The sequence below is a fragment of the Varanus komodoensis genome, unplaced genomic scaffold, assembly GCF_004798865.1.
Source record: "Varanus komodoensis strain SLA01 unplaced genomic scaffold, ASM479886v1 scaffold4, whole genome shotgun sequence".
Classification (NCBI taxonomy): domain Eukaryota; kingdom Metazoa; phylum Chordata; class Lepidosauria; order Squamata; family Varanidae; genus Varanus; species Varanus komodoensis.
The window spans coordinates 11,133,266-11,154,240 of record NW_025335941.1 but is presented as its reverse complement, the minus strand read 5'-3'; the positions used below and the strand labels follow the sequence as shown (position 1 = coordinate 11,154,240).

The 20,975-nt window shown below is 39.6% G+C and overlaps 1 protein-coding gene across 3 annotated transcripts in view; it reads right to left on the bottom strand.

Moving 5' to 3' along the window:
- Positions 1-828: 828 nt before the first annotated feature.
- The window catches only part of C2CD2 (C2 calcium dependent domain containing 2), a 38,930-nt gene continuing 18,783 nt past the window's right edge, over positions 829-20,975 (bottom strand). For all 3 annotated transcript variants that reach the window (XM_044441526.1, XM_044441527.1, XM_044441528.1), the window contains 7 exons: positions 20,088-20,149; positions 18,825-18,955; positions 18,543-18,714; positions 17,041-17,154; positions 15,564-15,691; positions 12,594-12,906; positions 829-2,956 (listed from right to left, as the gene is read on the bottom strand). In XM_044441526.1, coding sequence (XP_044297461.1) covers positions 2,736-2,956; positions 12,594-12,906; positions 15,564-15,691; positions 17,041-17,154; positions 18,543-18,714; positions 18,825-18,955; positions 20,088-20,149 — 1,141 coding nt within the window. In that variant the 3' untranslated portion in view covers positions 829-2,735. The remainder of the gene's footprint in view (positions 2,957-12,593; positions 12,907-15,563; positions 15,692-17,040; positions 17,155-18,542; positions 18,715-18,824; positions 18,956-20,087; positions 20,150-20,975) is intronic.

The following is a 20,975-nucleotide window of genomic DNA, read 5'->3' as shown; positions in this document are numbered from 1 at the left end:
GCTAACATGACATTTCCTGTGGGACTGGGGACCAAATTCCATTTTTGTTTTAAAGCAGCAATGGAACAACAATTGTTATCAAGACAGTGATGCTAGAAGAGCGGATTTCCTGCTTTTGTAATGTTCTCTCAAGCTCCTCTTTTGCCTGCAGAGGAAAAATATAACTGCATTCCACTGTACTAATTTCACATAAATTGGTTCACAATGAATTGTTTTAAAAATTGAATCTTGAGTTGTGCCATTAATAAAAGAACCATTGTTGGTTCCATAATCCTGTCCCTTTATACATATGGCATTTTGATTTGCACATGCAAGTATCAGTGTTTGCTTAAACCTTACATTTTTCACATGAAAGATAGCTCTTGCAAGATGCAGTGCTGTGTCCAGGACTCATTCCAGTAGTGCAAAGCTTTGATCCCTTGAAGCAATCCTGGTTTATATTAGTCAAATTTAAGTCCCATTCCTTTCAATGCATCTACTCTAAGTAGGGCAAACACTGAATATCACCTTGTTTTCAAACTTGCAGAAATGCAAAATCCAATATTGTGATTTTGTTTGCACCTCGGCAGGGATGCTTCTAAGGCAACTAAAAGGCAACTTTTGCAACTAAAGTGCCTCTGTCTGTCTGTCTGTCTGTCTCTCTCTCTCTCTCTCTCTCTCTCTCTTACTCTCTCTCTCTCTCTCTCTCTCTCTCTCCCTGTTTTATTCTTGTGTAACCTTTTCACTTCCTCAGGCTATTATCCCCTCCCAGTGCCATGCCGCTGCATAATCCCCCCACCCCTGCCAATCCCTGGCTGCTTTTTTAAAAAAAAGACAAAACACAGACCATTTAGCATACCTTTGGTATTTTTTTCCTCTTTAAAATCTAGTTAACATAGTTTTAAGACTCTAAAATATTTTTTGAAATGTCTTCAAGTATTGTAAGAGATAGAGCAGCAAAGTCCATTTCCTTTTATGCTTTGCATTTCAATCCACTTATGTGCCAACATCAATCAATACAGTAAATGCATAAATGAACATATTTACTATCCATCCTAAATTCATTTGCATGGAAACAAGTCCCATTGATTAAAATGAGCATGAATTCCAAGGAAATGAATCCTTGGAATCCTAAGATCACTATCATAGTGTTTATTATAAAAATGAAGTATTCCATGTAGAAGTTAATTCTCTAGCCACCAATTTATAATGAAATTTCATAACAGAAAACTTGCTCAACATAACTGGAAATAGTTGCTTCATTTCAACAACCTGTTTTTGCATATTAGAAAGCTGTGTCGAAAGCACCCCAACTGTAGCTTATTTAAGTTCTATACCAGGAGTGATACCACTTATCCAAATGAGTGCCATTTCTTTGTTTATTCATTAGATAAAACACCATGTGGTGGTAGTACCACGTTTTGCTTGAAACAGAGCTTGTTTCTGTAGCCCAAAATCAAGCCACATATTCCAAGGCAAATCCCTAAATAGGCAGAATGCTTCAGATAGGTAAGGTTTGGAATTTAAATAGGGAATTCATGTTTAATTATGTTAAAGACTCATATATATACTGACAGTAAGGAAATGCGGAATGCAGTTCCCCATGTTGCTAATTCAAGAAGCAAACCATTTGAAAACTTGAGATACATTCATCTCCTGGACTATTTAATTCCAAAATGGAGTTGAGAAAGAAATGCCTAGAAAAGACTGAACATGCTCTATATAATGTCTTCCTTCATTTTGCTATGACATATTTGTCTAATAAGTTGTAGGCTGCACTAGGTAACTTGCAGCATTGCCGATGTAAATTATCTGTAACACATAGTTTTTTTTAATTATTTATGAGCACATCAGCTTAGAATATAAAACCAGGATTTATCATGATATATGTACAGAAAACCAAAATCTGATTCACAATAAGTATTGTGTAAGTTGCTAGTTTGTAGGGTTACTATTGATCAAAAGCAAGGCTAATTTACACAGCTGTAGTAACTACTTTATCAGGCTACCATATTCAGTATTTTATTTGTCCATAAACATTCTAAGGCTGAAGTCCTGTGTGCATGCACTCTTACCTTGCATTACGTCCCACTGTGTACAGCAGAATTTGACTCTGAGCATGTCTAAGATTGCACTGTAAAGACAATGCATGTCTAAATAGAAAAGAGTCCAAGAATTCCCAGTATCCCCCAGCCTTCATGGTTTCCTGGGCATATTGGAAGTTGTCAGTCCTTTTCTGTTTAAGCATGCATAAGTTGCACCTTAAATTATTTCCCAGTTTAGATCTGCTGGATCAGCATTTCTTACTGTTTCATTCTCCCCTCCCACCAACTCAATACCCTGTTTAAAATTTGTATTGCTATTCTTCACGTTATATTACTTTTTAAAAATACATCCATAATATGCCAGTTATCATACATTCATGCAGACAATTGTCCACTATTAACCCCTAATATTCTTATGTTCAGTTCCAAGTTAAAATACATTTTAAACCTGATTTCTAAATGTAGTGTTTTAGACCAAGGTCCGTTGATTTCAATGAGTACATATCCAAGCAAGCATGGATAAGCCTCAGTTCTTACTATCTTGCAGCTTAAAATAGGCATAAGGCCTCCTCCATTAGTCACAGTCCATGCTTTTTGGCCATCCTGTTCCTTGGGATATCGCATTAGTGATTCTCATTAAGCATATAAGAATTCATATTTCTGTAAACAGCTGGTCATGTGCAGGTCATACAATTTGGCATGTACTAGGTTTTATGCATATGGTTCAACTGATGGGCCATTCAGTTTGCTCTTGCTCTTGAAATGAATTTTCTTATTGAGAATGCGTGTGAGTGTCCCCCCCTTTTTTCGGGTACCATTAGATGGTGGCTGCTGTAAGTAGATGAGGTCATTATGTGACTGGCTCATTCCTGGGTCTTTTTGATGGTGCCGTCGGAGGAAAAATAACTTTGCGCTCTTTTTAAATATTCCACCTGCAACAGTGAAGATGCAAAAGACATTTTAGTTGGAATCATTTGTTACATTTGTTTAAAAGAGTGATATTCCCTGAACAAAGCACTTGCCCTCTTTTCAATCCAATGCCATGTTTCATTTATTACGTTTATATCTGGCCCAATACCCAAGCTGCTGCTGCTGCTGCTATTATTACTACTACAACTACTAGTAGTATTTCATCAGTATTTAGTATGGAAGCAGAAAAATACTAAAACTAAATGTTAGTTAATATACTATAACATGAGTGGTAGTATTTTGAAATGATAGATCTTTTTGAATTTTTAAAGTTCATCAGCTCAGTAATCATTATCACACCCTAACAAAGATAGATCATTAAGTTCTCCCCACAGGGGTGTAGTTCTGTAGCTGAGAAAGTGTTTTTCCAAAGGCCAATTAGTTCAGGGCACTTCTGGCTTGCTGCTTACATAATTAACACTCAATCATTACTCAGAACTAATGAATGAAATATTGTACTACCAGTTTGCCTGAATATTATGTGCCAATATATCAGTCAGTACAGTAATTTCAAAGCATTCCTGAAAACAGAATAAAAATGCAACATGCAATTATTTCCCATCAAAATAGATAGTGAGATAACAGTCGAAATTTAAATCACTTCATGCAAATGTAACTTTCATGCAAAAGAAGTTACATATCACTAACAATCTTACATAGCAACAAAGTAGTGAAGAAAGAAGTTTCCATGTTTTGGCAAGGTGAACCATCAAGTGGTACATTTTATTTATTTCATTTTTATACTGCCCTATAGCCAAAGACTCTCTGAGAAACAAATTTTTCAGTGTGTAAAGAAATAAGAGGCCTGACCTTGCCAAAGTGAAACATCAAATTCCATTGGTTATGAGAATGAACTAAGAATATTTTTCAGTTTCTCAGAAATTGAAGTAAGTTCAGGATATTTAGCTTTAGCTAGATCATGACCCTAGTGGATCAATTTCCAATTATATGACTATTACACCAGGAAATAAGACCTATTAAAGTAATTTTTACAGCAGAATGAACCAGTTTATTACTGGACAAAACACATTTCATGACAGTAAGTCTATACTATTTGGACTAAGTGTTCAGTATTACTTTCTGGAAGGAAAATTTTCAGGTTCTTTTTATTTCCATAATTCCCTAAAATGTATTTAATCCTTCAGGTATATACAGACAGTATAACATATGAGAGATGGCAAAGTAATAGGTGTAATGACAACATACTGCTGAAGGAAAAAGACAGTAAGTGTTCCTTTTGTAATGTGGCTTTATGCACCAAGATATGAAGACCTATTTCACAAAAATGGAACTGTGGTTCTAAATGAAGGATTCTCTTTAGTATATTAAAGATAGCTTTGCAAAAAATTGTGCTTCCATAAATAGATAGTATGAACATGCCACCCAGGGAAGAGCTTCTCTGTCCCAAAGCTACTGCTTATTTGCATATGGTGAAATGTGTGCAATATTTTTTATCAGCTTTAGGCTAAAACCTTTAGGCTAATACATAGCATATTATGTTTCAGGCTCCTGATTCTGCCAAAATTAAGAATATCAAAGTTTTCCCCTCTTCCTCTGAAGGAGAAAGAAGATACAGACTTCTATCAAACTCGGAATTCCTTTTATTACTGGCTAGAGAAACAGGACTATGCATAGATTTAAATATGTTTATGGACTACCATAAAAAGGAAAAGTTTGGGAGGCTGACCCAGTAGGTCTGATGTTTTTTGATGATTGAGTATTTTTTAGTTACTTTCTGTTAGTTTTGTTAGTTAGTAGAAAATAACAGTAAAACTTATTTTTTTTTTTTTAAAGTTTTCCCCTCTTCCTTCATCTGCCTCTCAGAATCTCTGTGGCTTCTCATCTAGAATATTGGACAACAGTGCTCAAAGTATTCTCATTTAATGCTAGTCCTCTACCAGCTCCACTGGTTTCCAGTTGAAGTCCGGGCCCAATTCAAGGTACTGGTTTTAACCTATAAAGCCCTAAATGGCTTGGGACCAGGGTACCTTAAGAAACATTTCCTTCCTTATATGCCTTTATGTCCCTTAAGATCTGCAGGAGAGGCCCTGCTCCAGGAACCCTCCCTGAAGGAGGTAAAAAGGACATTACTTGGACTAGGGCCTTCTCTGCGGTGGCACCCAGATTATGGAATGTGCTCCCCAGAGAGGTTTGTCTGGCACCGAGCCTATATTCTTTTCAGCCCCAGGTCAAAACCTTTTTATTTAAACATCATTTTAAAAATTAGTAATTTTAGTAGCTTAACAGCCGCTTTTGATTTATTGGTTATTTACTATTTTATTGTATTGTTTTATTGATTGTTCTCATTGGATATTGGTTTTAATGTTGTATGCCATCCTGAGACATTCTCGTAAAGGATGGCATACAAATGTTATGAATAAATAAATAAAGCATGAGTGCCAAGGGCCTGTTAATTAGCTATTTGTTTCAGAACTCCTTTAGGCATCTTAAATTAAGGCAGGTGATCACATTTCCAATTCTGTATCTTGCTGGCTAGGGCATTTTTTAGTTTGGGCAGTGTGAGAGATTGTGTTTTTTGACAATCTCTTTGATGACTTGGGAATTGGTGGCTTTGGGATATGGGGAAGCTGGCAAGACATGAACGTCCGTGTCCTTATTTGGGAATTAGCTGGAGTCTAACTCAATTATTCATATGTGTACTAAATACTATTAACCACTACACCATACTAGAGAGCCAGTGTGGTGTAGCGGTTAAGAGCATGGGATTGGGACTCAGACGATCTGAGTGCTCGTCCCCACTCAGCCATGGAGCCAGCTGGGTGACTTTGGGCCAGTCACAGACTCTCAGCCCAACCTACCTCACAGGGTTGTTGTTGTGGGGATAAGATGGAGGAGGAGAATGATGTAAGCTGCCTTGAGCCCTTTGTAGGAAAAAGGCAGGATATAAATCGAAAAATAAGTAAATAAATAAATGTGACTTTCTTTTTCTTTTATGATAACACAGGCTATTCACTTAAATTTTAAACGGCCAAGTTCAAAATTATCACACCCCCACCCACAATTTGGAACAGGAGGAATGCAAAATAGTCATGTGATATGAAAGTTCTTATTGACTCATATCTACAACCTCCTACTGAGAAGAGGGTTTATTCTGGGCTACTGGAATTTGTTCTTGTAACCAGACCTAGAACAGGCTACCATGGTGCATATGGCCCCTTTCTGAATATGCAACCCCCACTCAGGAATTGGCATGTTCATCCCTATATGCCCTCCCACCCCTTAAGCTCTGAGGCAGAGGAGGTTGAAAAAGGTTACGAGACCGAATGCCCGGAAGAGGGCCTTCTCCGCAGTTGATAAAAATCTTTTGATTTGCCCAATATTTTAATATTTAAATTAGGTTTAAATATGGTCATACTCAGTTACATTCGGTTATGCTTGTTATGTTATTGCACTTTGTTGTATTTATTTATTGTTATGATTTATTTATGTTGTAAACCGTCCTAGGATGTTTGTAAAGAACGGGGTAAAAATATAATAAATAAATAAACAGACAAACAGGTAAACCCATGGCCTGCAATGTGGTAGCCATGGGCACCATAGCTCACTGGGACCTGGTCAATGAAACAAGTGACAGTGATAATTGAAACAAGGCCTCAGTCACCTGAGGAACAACCTACTTTCCCCTCACTGCACCTACTACCCCACCCCCTGCTGAGGCAAGCACATCTGTGAGTGGACAGAAGGGCTTCCAAGGTAGCTTTCCATGCAGGCTGAGAATGATGGGATTTGCAATCCCAAACCTCTGGAGGGCATTAGGTTGGTGCAGGCTGTTCCAGATAAAGGATATTGTTTCAAAGCTGTGCTGGGCCCAATAAACTTTCCTCTAATAATGTGTAGCCTGTTCTTCTTTATTAAATGATATACTAGGAAGCCAATTCATACAAGGAAAAGTTCTGTGAGCACAAGAAGAAAATGGATCTATGCAGTAGGAAGAACATTCTTCCCCACAAAAAAGTCATATCTTTGGACTCTTAAGTTGGGTATTAATAACAAAGTACAAAATATATTTACACCGAAAGTTTTATACAGAATAGGTAGATAGATGAATAGATGGAGAGAGCGACAGAGGGGGGAAACACATTGCCATCCCCTTGAAGGATGTGCAGGAGCCCCATTGCTTTAATTTTTGTTGTTGCTGCTGCTGTTTTTGCAAAGGAGGAAAGTTTACATACACACATATCTTTAATTTCTGGCACATATTTTTTCCTCTTGTTCCAAAAGCTGAGCATATAAACTGGGCTACAAGGCATGGCCTTGATGGAAAATATTCTTTTCCACAGGGAAGCTTGGCACACATGATCCTCTGGAACTTGCCATGTTGTTGTTGTTAGTCGCGAAGTTGTATCCAACCCATCGCGACCCCATGGACTACATTCCTCCAGGTCTTCCTGTCCTCCACCATCCCCTGGCGTCCATTTAAGCTCATGGCAGCTGCTTCAGTGACTCCATCCAGCCACCTCATCCTCTGCCGTCCCCTTCTTCTTTTGCCGTCAATTATTCCCAGCATTACGCTCTTCTCCAGGGAGTCCTTCCTTCTCATTAGGTGAACTTGCCATACTTCCATAATAAAGGAGTTCTAGATCAACTGGATTCAGTACACAGATTGTGCAGACTGAAGCCTTGAATGACAAATGCTTCTCAGGAACCATATTCTAAGCTGTTTCACATAACAGCCCTTGGTAGTCTCATGTAGTCCTGCTCCAATTTCATTTGAAAGGGCTGTGGCTGAGATTTAGTCCACTGAAGTTGCGTGCAGGTAGAAGGTGCTGAATTCTTTCCCTATTGCCATCAGTAGCAAAGCTGGTGTTACTGAAATACTGCTTGAGGAGTGAGGACCACAGCAAACAGACCCTTCTTTAGCACCTGGGCTAACACAGGCATGCCTGGGCCTACCAGGGTTGAGACGGCTTCCTTTGTTTTTGTTTCTTTTTTTAAAGATACATTAGAGCAGGGGTCTGCAAACTTTTTCAACAGGGAGCCAGTTGAAAGGTGGTGGTGGTGGGCACAGGCTGGTGTGGTGGGGGTGCCCGTGGATGTGGGCTGGTGAGGCAGCGGCAGTGGCATGTGTGTGGTGAGGCGGTGGGCGCATGCGGCGAGGCGGTGGCTTGCTCACACAGAGATGTCCAAGCAAGTCCAAAACAGTCTCCAAGCGAGCAAGCCGGCAGCGAGTGCACATGCGGCGAGGCAGGCAGCAGCGGGCGTGGGGAGTCCAAAACCTCTGAGTCGGGCTGGATAAATGGGCATGGCGGGTCATGGTTTGAGGACCCATGCATTAGAGTTATGGAGTAGCAAGATGCACGGTTAAAGGTTCTTGTTTTATTATTTTTATTTTATATATTATCCTTTTCTACAACAAACTGGTGCCTACCGTGTTTCCTGAAAGTAAGACCAGGTCTTATATTAATTTTTGCTCCAAAAGACACAATAGGGCTTATTTTCAGGTGATGTCTTATTTTTTTCATGTACAAAAATCTACATTTATTCAAAAACAGTCATGTAATCTTCTTCTGGAACATCATCATAACTCTCCAAACCCCGAATTGTGTTGCAACAGACATATTAAATGTGTCTGTCTAGCTGACGATCTTAACTGGGGCTTATTTTGAGGGTAGGGCTTATATTACGAGCATCCTGAGAAATCATGCTAGGCTTATTTTCCGGTTAGGTCTTAGTTTTGGGGAAACAGGGTATTTCCAAATAAATGTGTTTAGGATCTGGTGAGCAGAAGCAAACTACTTGATTCCTCTACCCATAAAAGTACTATTGGTTATTTAAGTTTAAAATGCAAGATTGCATATACTAACCGGTTGTGGAGGAAAGAGAAAAATATTGTGTCCTTCGCAGCTGATATGTCGCAGTCTAAAAGGGTTCATGGTCTACAGTGAGTCAGCTGAACCCACTGCTCATGACCTTGCCCTTCGCAGTTCCTGCTTTTCATCTATTTGGGCCTATTTATCATATCTGTACTGGTCTGATGAAGAAACATGTTGAGGAAGAGGGCAGAAGCAGTAAACCAAAGGACAGTTCAAGCAACATCCATGTGCTTTTCTGGCACTTTGTCACATGCTCCAAAGTCCTAGCTCTGGATGTTATTGGGACTGATCTACGTTTGAAGAACCAGGACTGCCACCATCTCATGTAGTCTGGGGCCTCAGATGGAATGTTATTGCATATTAAGGATTTCCATGTATTATAAGTGAGAAGATGGGATTGTATCCAAGTCTGAGTGCCCACCCTACACTTCCCCATGCACCCTTCCTTCAAATTTGCTCAGGGCCTGGGGATGATCTGGAACAGATTTAGACGGCATTTGGTGAGCCTGCAGAAGGTAGGAGAACAAGGGGAAATCCTATTGTGCAAGCGGAAGCCTGTTCGTATTACATTGGATTTATGCCAGTTATTCCAATTTTCCTGTGGAAGCTTACTTTGTGTATACTGGCAAATTTGCAAGCTAAGCAGTCTTAAAACTACATTCTATTTCAGAAACTATGTCTATGAGCATGTTTCAGAGGGAAAATAAGCATAGCGAACTGAGAAACAGAAGCAAATTTTTAAAAAGTCTTCATTGTTACATTAAGTGTCTCACAGTAAAGCTATAGGTTCTTAAACATAAGATATAAATAACTTACTGTGTAAGGCAATTAATTCTGGTTGTCATAGTGGTCCACTTACGTTTACAAAGAGATAGGTAAAAAAGATTAAGTCAGAAATATAGGTAGGAGGTAAAATAATTAAGATTCAAAATATGCAAATAGCAAGTTATACCAAGTTCTGTAGCAACATCTTAGAACCTGTAGTTGTAGGATGTGTCTATTCAACACAAACACAACTGTAAACTTCATTGCACTAATGTAAGTGACTAACACGCATTAGTGACGGACATCACAGAAAATCCATCATGTCTGCCAAATCCGTTGGCATTGTGCTAGAAGTCACTTATGCAAGCACAATGGAATTTCTGTTAGTGTTGGCAAAGAATAGGTGTGTTTGAATTTCATTATCTGTTTTTTCTTACTGAGATCTACTCTTTCAATTTAAAATATTTTTTTTTAAATAAGCAAGAAGAATAGCCATGCACACTGAGTGTGTGCGCGTGCGCGTGTGCGTGCGCGTACACAGAGATGCTTGTAACTCTTGTTGTTTCTGCTATCAAAGCCCACATTATAAGGATTTTTTTTTCTCCTGGGAGCAACAGCTTATTCCTTTGAGTATTGCAGCTCTAGTCTTAGGACTGATTCTTGTAGCATGTTGCATGGTATTATGCACCCACTCAAAAATAATGTTATAGGTCTTTTGTTTTAAATTGTTGGTTTTCACTTAATGCCAAACCCATGGTTTGTTTAATCTGTGGGCTGATGAATTATAGATTGTCATGATGTATAAGCCCAGTTTTCCTAACAAACCATAGTAGTTCTAGGTAAATTATTAATCGGAACTACCTTGAAGGAGTTTGTTATAAGGTTATGAAATCTGGGTCCACCCATAACTACCCCATGGGTTGTAGTTATGTGTGAACCAAGAATCATTTGGGATTAGCTTCACCGGGCTAAAGCAACAGTGGGCAAAAGTGGGCAAGAAACCCTGCCGCTCTACATGCCACTGTTACAATGCCACAAAGACTACTGGAATACAAGAAGGAAGCAGAGGAAAGCAATCAACCAAAAACTGAGGGGTGGGTGAAGAGCACAACCGGCTTCACTGGCTGTTCTACAAACCTTAGGCAGGACAACCAGTCATGGGTTAACTAAATCATGCAATAACATTGTGTGTGAACCAGGTCATCATGTGGAATTTTAATTACTCTTGGGTAAGAGTGATATGTGTATGTTGTAATTTTAAAAAGACAATGCATGGCATTCTCATATGTTACATGGTATAGTGCCAGTACATACTTGCATAATGCTAAGGGCTTGAACACATTGATTTTTAACATCTTAAAAGCTGTTCAGAAATATTAGACTGTGTCTGGAGCATTAAATACAACTTTTACCAATGAGATGTTTCTGGGGAAGTTTTTCAAGAACTACTTACTGTCAGAGTAAGACACAAATGTGGAACTTTAAAAAAGACTGATTCAAATCTGCACATCTAAGAAGCTGTATCGATCAGTACATGCATGTATAATTGAAGCCTTTTATGTAGATAGTTATGCAAAGACTTCTATTTTTAAGCGCATAGCTCTGAATGAGGTGCAGTGATGATGATGATGATGATGATGATGATGATGATTTCAATTTACAGCTGAAGTTCTCAGGCTGACATTCACATGTTATATGGCGCAGTGTCATATAACATGTGAATACATTGGTTAAGTCAGAGAGATAAAAACTTAACAGAAAAGTTTATTTACAGATGAAAGCAGACTGTGGAGGCATTACCAATAAGAAGGCATTAATGCAAGTATTCCTTCTTTTTCTCCTTAATGGATCTTCCATGGTAAGGAAGTTGGCAGAAGTAGTACCAGAAAACATAGAAGGGTTATGAGTGGAAAAGAAACATCCACTGGTGAAGGTCATTCGGAGGTTTGGCTGACGAGTCATCAGCACACTGATGACACCCAGCTCTACCTACATCTAATCCAGGTGAGGCAGTGCCTGGCCAGTGTGATGGGCTGCACGAGGGCCAATAAATTGAGATTTAATCTGGATAAGATGGGAGGTCCTGTTGGTGGGTGGCACAGCTTTCCAAATGAGTGATTTTCACCCTGTTCTGGATGGGGTTACGCTACCCCAAGGGACGGGGAGCGTAGTTGGGAGTGTTCCTCAACCCAGAGTTATCCTCGGAGTTCCAAGAGACTGCTGTGATGAGGAGTGCTTTCCATCAGCCTCAGCTGGTCCATCAACTACATCCTTACTTGGATGAGCAGAGCCTGGCAGAAGTGACCCATGCTCTGGCAACAGACTACTGTAATGTGTTCTATGAGGAGCTGCCCTTGAAGATGGTCTGGATTCTTCAGTTGGTCCAGAACAGAGCAGCCAGGGACTGGCAGATATGCTCATAAAGCACCGGTCTTGTATCATCTGCACTGGCTACCAATTGAGGCCTAGGTCCAATTTAAGGTGCTAATTAATATGTAAAAAGCCCAGAACATCTCCTTCTGTATACACCTGCCTGTCCCCTAAGATCCTTGTCTGAGGTCCTTCTTTGAAAGTCCTCTTTGAAGGAGATCAGAAGAGTAGTTACCTGGAGGAGGGCCCTCTCTGTGGTGGCACCCCGGCTCTGGAACCTGCTCCCCAGAGAGGTTTGCCTGGCACCAACGCTTTGTGGTTTTTAATGTTGGTTTTAGTTAGATATTTATCATTCTACTTTGGTGTACTGCCACTGTACTGTTTTGTATGGACATTCTGAGACTTAATCGAAGTGTCCCAAATTAAATAAATAAATACATATATGAAAGAATGATGCCTGGACCCCTCTATACAATTCTGTGAATGAGGGAAAGGCATTATGTGATAAAAGCTTTGTTTGGAAACCCACTTCCCAGAAACCCATACAGTGCAGCAGCTGAGGTTTCACATTCTTAAACGTCAGCAAACTGTTTACGAATGGGAGTCCTTATAGACAAGTCTTTGACTGTACCTTTGGATTTCTTCACAGTTCCAGGCTCTGAGATGCTTATTGAGCTCCCAGACGTCTTATCACAGTCTTGGTCAAGTAGTGCGTTGCTGTGCCATTGCTGACTGCTGTCTAATGTCCAGGCACCATGGCTGTTTTCCTGGGGATCTTCATGGGCAGAAATGGTTTGTGATGGCAAAAGTGATAGTTCTTCATCAGAAGGAGACTGTGTGAGAGTCACTTCAGTGCCGGAAGTGTCATCTTGTTTACATGAGCCATCCATGGCAGCTGCGTAGTCCATCATGAGCGCAGCTTCACTATCCTGAGGTAAATGAGTCTGGAAGAGGAAGACAGAAATATAGATGCAAAAACAAATGTGAATAGCCAAGACGCAACTGATTGAAAACTGCTAGGATCTAATGAGATACTTAAGAAATGCTCAAGCCCTTGTAGGATTTTCTTTTACTCACTCCCTGACACAACCTTTTGTGTTTGAATGGGAGGTCCTTCTGTCCCATCACAATCTATGAGTCACTGCTGTTTGGGAAACACAAGTCCAGAGTCCTTTGGTCTCTGGGCTGGAGCAACAGGAGTGTTCAAAACTTACAGGTATCTTTTTGTTTATAAAAACTCTTATGGATGCAGGAGCTCTTGTAGTGTGGACCCTTCCAACATAGCCAACATTATTTTGTCTGTTCTCTTCCTTTCTTCTTACAGCCTTAATATTTCTTCCACCACCATTTTTACCTTCTATCTGTTTCTCAGACTACATATTATTTTCCTTGATCCATCTTGTGTTTGGATTCTTTTCAACCCTTTTGCATTTCTTCCCATTTAGCCTTCAGATTTTTGCCTACCTCACTAATTCCACTGAACCAAATTCCCCTTCCACTTCCCTCAGAGAAACAGGTCTGATTGAAATAATTCTATTGCTGACAACTTTATTTTCTCAGCAGAAAGAACATGTATGGTATCATAGCAACATCACCCGTGGATGCCAGCGCTTTCACTGTAGCCTCAAAATCTCTTAGGGCTTTGCAACACAGACTCCAATAATGAGATTAGTAGAGGCATCAAGTGCAAGCACGAACTGAAAGCTTTCATTAGGAGAGCTGTACGCAGCATTTGGCTGGCCCTGCATTTTCTTTTTACCTTTCGGGAGAAAGGAAGTCTACTACCTATGTCGCAGACTTTCATTTTAACTTACTGCAGTGAATCATGGATAATTACCTTTTTACTACTTAATGAGAAAACTCTAGCAATACCAGGTGTGACATTTCTGATGCTTCTAGCATTCAAAAGGAATGTTGACACTTCAGGGACTGAGGAAAACAAACAAACAAACAATGCCTGGGTTCACATGTTATGGCAACCCACTGTGGATAACTAGCCATGGTGGGTTGTTGTGTCATGAAACCTGGACTGTTTTTTAGACAATAAACCACCCTGCCAACTAGGGATGCATGAGGAATCTGCTCTGAGCAGAAAATCCATTGGATTCCCTGGTTTCTGCTTCCTGGGCTCCAATCTGCTCTGCAGCAGCCCAGAATTTGAGTTCCTGGTGAGCATGCACAAGGTTCCTGGGGCACATGCAAAGAATCAAGGCCCATACACTGAACAAGCAGCACTATTCCCCCATGCCCACCACTAGTGCTGGCAGCAGTAAGCAGTGAAGAAGGCTGACTGTGGCAGCCAGGACGCTCATTTGCCGTGCCCCTTTTTCCTGGGTGCCAGTGATGATAACCCACAGTGAAGACGGTTGGCCACTGGGAATGAAGGCCAGGTGTGCACCCAGTGGTCAATGAACACTCATGGACTTCTCCCGGTTCAGCATGCTTCCTTAAAGAGGGCAGACACAAGCTGGATTCCAGAGAGGCTTGGCACATCCCTACTGCCAACCCCTGGCTTGTTCCAGGTGACGCTGGACCCACAATGGATTATCATGGTTTCTGAACCTGGGTGAACCAATCTCATCTTGGCCCCAAGAAAGAGACAAGTGAGCTGCTCAGAAAAAATGCACCAGTGACAGCCATTCCACCAAGTGCCCAGGTGGCAGTTCAGTGGAACAGCTGCTGCTTTGCTCTTCTTCTGTATATTATATCCCCTTTTGCAGTCACCACAGCTTTTCCCATCCTTTTTTCCATATATAGCTGTTTGTTATCACTAAAGTGACAGTAACAATCCTTACAAAGTGCAAAGTGATGCATTGGACCAGCAGTCACTAGTTTGCCACCATATATACATGGTGGTGCATGCTCTCTATATACAGAGCATCAGAAATGTGTACAATATTTAGGCTGATTTAAAACAAGTTGAGGGCAATATTTCAGAACTGTTCACGTGCACTACCCCGGCTGTTCAAAATGTGAAGCCCTTCCTGCTTAACATCCTAGTGGATGCCTGCTCTCAAAGTAAGCACCATCAATGAACATTGACAAAGCCAGGCTTCAAATATATGATTCTGCCTCTTTTTTTTGGAGAGCTTTCAAATGGCGATCTCTTCCCAATAAGATCCTCTAGGTTTTAAAGCTGAACCTGACATTCTCAGTGTCCTCCACCTTTCCCAAGCCTCTTGTTACCCGAGAAAATAGGAAAGTACAGCCCACTCCACTTACAGAAGCCCTTACATTTCACAGCTCTCAGAAATAAGATTTTTGTCTTAAAATGGAGCTAAGCAGGGCTTGTTTGTTTTTTGACAGAGTTGTATAGGTATTTCATGGCCCTGAATACCACTGGGAGGATCAAGGAGAAAAGAGTGTGCGAATTGGTGGGGACACCCATTCTGAGCCTGATCATTCCACAAACAATGCACGCTGCATAGCTTAATATGTTGTGTGATCTCAACCAGTATGTTTTAGATCAAAGGTACAGTTGTAAAATGTAATATAAAAATATCAGTGTTTCCAGAAATGTAAGAAGGAATGAAGAAACAACTTCTTCATGTAATGTGTTAAATTATATGAATGATGCTCTTTTCAGGATGATTCATCTCACCTTTGACACCCCTGATATTATGATCGTGCTTTTCTTCCTGGGAGACTTGAGTTTTTGCTTTGCAGATTCACTTAACTGTCGAATGGCTACTTCAGCAACTGGGTCTGTGCCATTCAGCACTAGTAATTCTAGACGGAAAAAAAAACATGCTTAAGAGAGAAACTAGATGCAGGCAATAAATGAATCAAAGCAGGAATATTTTAGTACAGTTAGAAAATGTATTATGTAAACCTAGATTCAACACTTTAGGTACTAACCAATATTTCTGCTACTGTGCTCCATTACTTTGATTCAGCTCTGAGCTTTATATTTGAATTGGGATTATAGAGGCAGGTCAAGTGTCCAAAGTACACACTTAAAGGAAATTTTAATGATTTTTAAACTTATTCAGAGCGTGCAAAAGAAAGGTAAAATTTAAGCGACAGCAGATTATGCAAGGAACTGCCTTATACCAAGCCAGTATACCAGTCAGCCTGTTATAGCTCAGTTCTCTTCTGTGTCAGAGGATTATATACTTTTCCATTCAATAGTTTATAATTGGAGATGCCAGTATGTGGACACTAGAATCGCAGGCATATAATGCAAATTTTCACTTGCTCCTCCCCTAAAATGTTGGAAGGATGCTTATGTTTCACAGTTTATAGCCCACTCATTGTTTAGCACACCAAGTGGTTTGTGTATTGCAGAGATTGTTGGTTATGACAATAGCTGGATATTTGCGCAAAGGGGAAAGACAGAATTAGGAGAAGAAACTCCCCCTATCCCCTTAAGATACTCCAGTAAGAGTCTTAAAACAAAACAAGACAAAACACTCCATTAGTACATGAAATTTTCTGGAGGTACCTCATGCAATTTAACAGTCCCACTGATACCTGTCCTGAGAGCTGACTGGACTCCAGACAACATGTAGTAGCAACCACAAGATGTTTCATTTCTCCTTCAGCCCATTTTCCTATGTGTAATTCATCAGTGTGCTCTTAGCTGTAGGATGAGATGAGGTGCTAGAAAATACTCAAAAAGTCCTTTCACCTTTTCCTCATTAAGAGCAATAATGAAGGACTACTCATCAGCATCACCTCAATGGTTGAAAACCAAAGTGTGCCATTTCTGCCACCTTTTATTAGAAAGAACCACCTCTGCCTTAGAGCAGAGAATCGCTTTTGTTTCCAATTGGTTTTCTGTATTTGCCTTGAATACTATTTTAAAAGTGATTTTAAAAATAAAAGAAGCAAAGGCATGGTGAAAGAGTTCCCCTTCTTTACGTTTTTCAGGAAGTATGTGTTGTTTTTTTTTCAGGAGACCACATCACCACGGGGATATTCAGGAGAAAATTCACTGCACTGGAATTTCTACCACAAAAGCAATCATGTGAACCATCCACATGCAAATGAAATGCTTGTTCATCCCATGTTTTTATAGACTGAAGATTTTGTGGACTTAATTTCACCTGTGCACCACAAAAACAAAAGCAAAATACCTGTATCTGAAGAAGATAAAGCTTTGCTTACAGAAGCTTTCCGACAATAGATTGCTTGAACGGACAAATCTTTTTCAATCACCTTCAGTTTTGCAGGACTTTGCACTGGTGAATCTGATATATAAAATATCTTGGTTATTCTCTTATCTACATATTTCAAAAGCATGTTCTGTAATAAATTCCAAATTAGTATGTGCAAATTCTATTAAGAAGAATGGTAGAATGTGAACACACACAAACATCCATAGACAAGGTCTCCTACATTTTAAAAGAGTTGTCGAAGGAAGTTGTGAAGGCTCCCAAGTTGAACTGGGGTCATGACACTCGTAGAGGTTTTAATATTTTACTCTCATGCTAGATTCCTGCTCCAAATCCTAAACTTTTGCTGGGGGAAGATGGGTACTCATATTAGAATGCCTCAAAGGCCAACAGATAATACTCTACTGTCTTTTAATTCAAGATTTGTCTTTGGAGTTTCTGCTTCAACCAATAAGAAAAGAAAAAAATAACCAGGAGTTCATGCAGTATAGAAGTATTTCCAGGCATGCAGTATTTCCAGCATCATAATGATTTTATAGCTGCCTAGTCCAGATCACTAGTGTTTGCAACTTCTCTCACTCCACAATTTATACTCTTACCTTTATTTGGAAAGTGTTTTGATGTTTACAGTATACAGCATTTTCTGATATCACATTCTGGAGCCAGCCATCATAGTAAGTCCAGAAGTAGGCAGTAACCCTAACCCTACCCTTCATGCTCAGACAGTCCCCCTAGAAGATACCATGCTTGATGGTACTAAAAGCCAGAGATATCCAGGACTATCAGTGGGGTCACACTCTCTCTGCTGACATAGATTATCACAGAGGGATACTAAAACAGTTTCCTTGACAAAACCTGACCTGAATTCTGTCTGTAATGGATCCAGATGATCAATCTCTTCCAAGAGCAGCCAGAATTGGTTTGCCATCACCCACTAAAGGATATTGTTCAGGAAATATTCCTAATGTTTTTATTTATTTGTGGACATGATGGATCTCTTAGAACAATACTTGGTAAACAATGCTTAGTGCATATTTTAAAGTTATCCATGTACAAAAACAAAAAAGTTAATGCTTTTATGTCAATATCTTCCTTAAAGATTTATCCTAGCACCTTTTCACCTTGGAAAGGGAATTTAAAAAATAGCATTCTCTCCTGTGTCAATAATTCTACTAAAAATAAATATTTCAATGTTTTTCAATCCACATGAGGTAATAGCTAAAATATTTTTAAACAGGTATATTATACCTGAAAGTACTAATTTTTGAATCCACAACAAACCTATTGTATTACAGCTAACAACAGAAGTATTTATAGATTGCATTGGTGCAGGGCTTGCTTTGTGTAAAGTGACTGTACACCAGGACCACGGTTAAATAATGTGGTAAAATTAGACAAATTAAATGTACCAAACCATTTAAAAAAGTCAAGCATCAGGAAGTGTCCATAATTTTCTTCCTCACCTGAATACAGAGCAGATGATCTCCCTTCTATTAAAGGTTTGGCTTTCACAGCAGTAACAGTCGTGACAACTGTTCCACATGGCATTACAGTCCGGTCCTTCTCTATTTTTGCAACAGGAAACTTGGTAGGCGCTTGCAAGGACCTAGACTCTGAGGGTTCTATGTATGAGAACTAGAGGAAGAAAAATCCAAGTTTTAAAATTCAAACAAGGACAGTCCAGAAGGAGTGTGTGTTGAGACAGACACACAGAGAGAAGCTAGTTGTACATTTACAAATTATACCTCTGCTAAGACAGATCCTATTGTAGAACTACTACTACTGTTAAGTTGGCTGCTCAGTGCAAAACTTCGGTGTCCTGAAGGCTGTTTCCTGAATAAATCCAAAGGTACAGTTGCTAAAGCTGAGACACCACCTAAATAAAACAGAAGCAGCTCATTATTATGTCTAGAATAATCAGTACTGAAAGATATTTTGGGAACCTAATTCAAACCCTCTGGGATATTTCAAATTGAAAACTATAATTACCTAAGAAATAAAGCAGAGAGGAAGAGGTAATCTGCACTAAGGTGGAAAGGTTCTTGTATTTTCCCAAACCCAGACTTAAACAGCTTCACTGGACTGTCAAACGAAGCCCTGGACTTTTGCTTTCTGGGAACCTTTATGTCAATATTATTCTAATTAAGAATATTCCTTAAATAAGTAAGTAAATAAAATGTATATTAAAGCTACTGGCAACATGTTCACTTCACAATGACGAATGAAGACATAAACACTGGAGAGGGTAAATCATGAACATTAATAGTCATGTGGTGATAGGGGTCACTCCAGAGCATTTATGTTAATATTAAATTAATAATGATATTATGTTGACATTAAAAACACACCCCTTCTAAATTATCCAGTTTGATGTGTCAAAACTTTTCGGCAGTTTTGAACATGAGGGGTGTGTCCAAAACAGTCTCACTGAATGCTTGTTTTCTGAACAGGAAGCATATGCAGTCACGCAAATTTTGACGGTGTCTGAACACAAAAAGAACCACCACAGTAATCCGTTATTGCCATGCATTTCTTGTCATACATATAACTGAAGTGTAAGGAGCAGAGTTCCTTCGCCCACTGAAATTGGCATCATTTTCCCTGTGGAAGCCTGCCCAGGTATTTACAGTACAGGTAATGAATCACATCTATATATTCCAGGGGGTTGCCTTAAGGTGACAAGATGAAGTAACTTCATACAAGATGGGAAGAATCCTGCCTACCACTAGTCTGCTGCAAGAGGTTGCGGCCAGGGTCATCTCTTCAGTGGCAAATACTGAAGCCTCTTAAGGGGTTCATGGAAGACCCATTACAAAAAATAAGAAATCTGTTCTATCCTGCAGAAGTGTTGGGCCCTTGCTCTATTAAATCATCTCTCAGCTTTGTACATCCCGAGAAATATGAGATCACACATGAGAAGCCTAAAGATTATGCAGCCAGTAATAGGCAGGTCAGCCCCTTATTAGGAATGTTTATAAAATAAAATGATACATGTCTGCAATACTTACCCTCTAGTTCCCCGTTTTCTACAATCTTTATTTGCAGGTCTTTTGATCTGGCATTTAGTTCACTGGGAACAAACAGAACAGCATTTTAAAAAATTATTCAGACAAGCCCATGCAATTTTGCAACATAGGCAACTAACTGCAGTCCATCCACAGTTGAAGGCACAAGAGCCTGATCAGGGGGAAAAAAGCCAAGTCACTTCCCTTAATGGAACAAAAGCCACCCTATCTACTAAACTTTAAATAACTCTCGTAAGACCAGTACACTAAGGAAATTACTCCAAACCTCTAAGCATTTTTTAAAAACTTACTGGCATATTTGGGTGATTTTGAGTCCGGGAGGTAAATGTTAGCATATTTAATTGCTAGGAAGTAAGCAGAAGTGAAATTTGCTGCAGTAGCCTTACTGCAGGGTGCAAATTTACATTCCATTTACTCTCCTGCCCTGACCTTAAAAGGGCACAAGTTTCTCCTCCATTTATTTCACAGCCATTACATCTGCATATATTTCCTTAAAAAAAAAAAACCCTACACTAATTTTCAACAATTAAAATAATAACAACCACCACTATTAGGAGTGATGAGCAGGATGGAGCAAATGGGCTGCCTGTGCCAGTGTCACTTGGTCCCATTCAGCCACTTCTTCAAACATACAAAATGTGGGTTTAAATACCTCTTTCCAAAGTAACCGTTGAATTGGGGAAGCATTGAAAAGGTTGGAGACAGTGAGAACTGTCCATCCAACACTGAAAATCAACAGTATACATTGTGAAGTGGGACATATTGTTTCCCTGTCCTTTTGGCTCCCCTGCTACTTCCACTGTTTTCCCCATTTTGATGTTTTTCATGGTATAAATGAATCCCCTTTCTCTTTAGGATTATTTTCCCCTG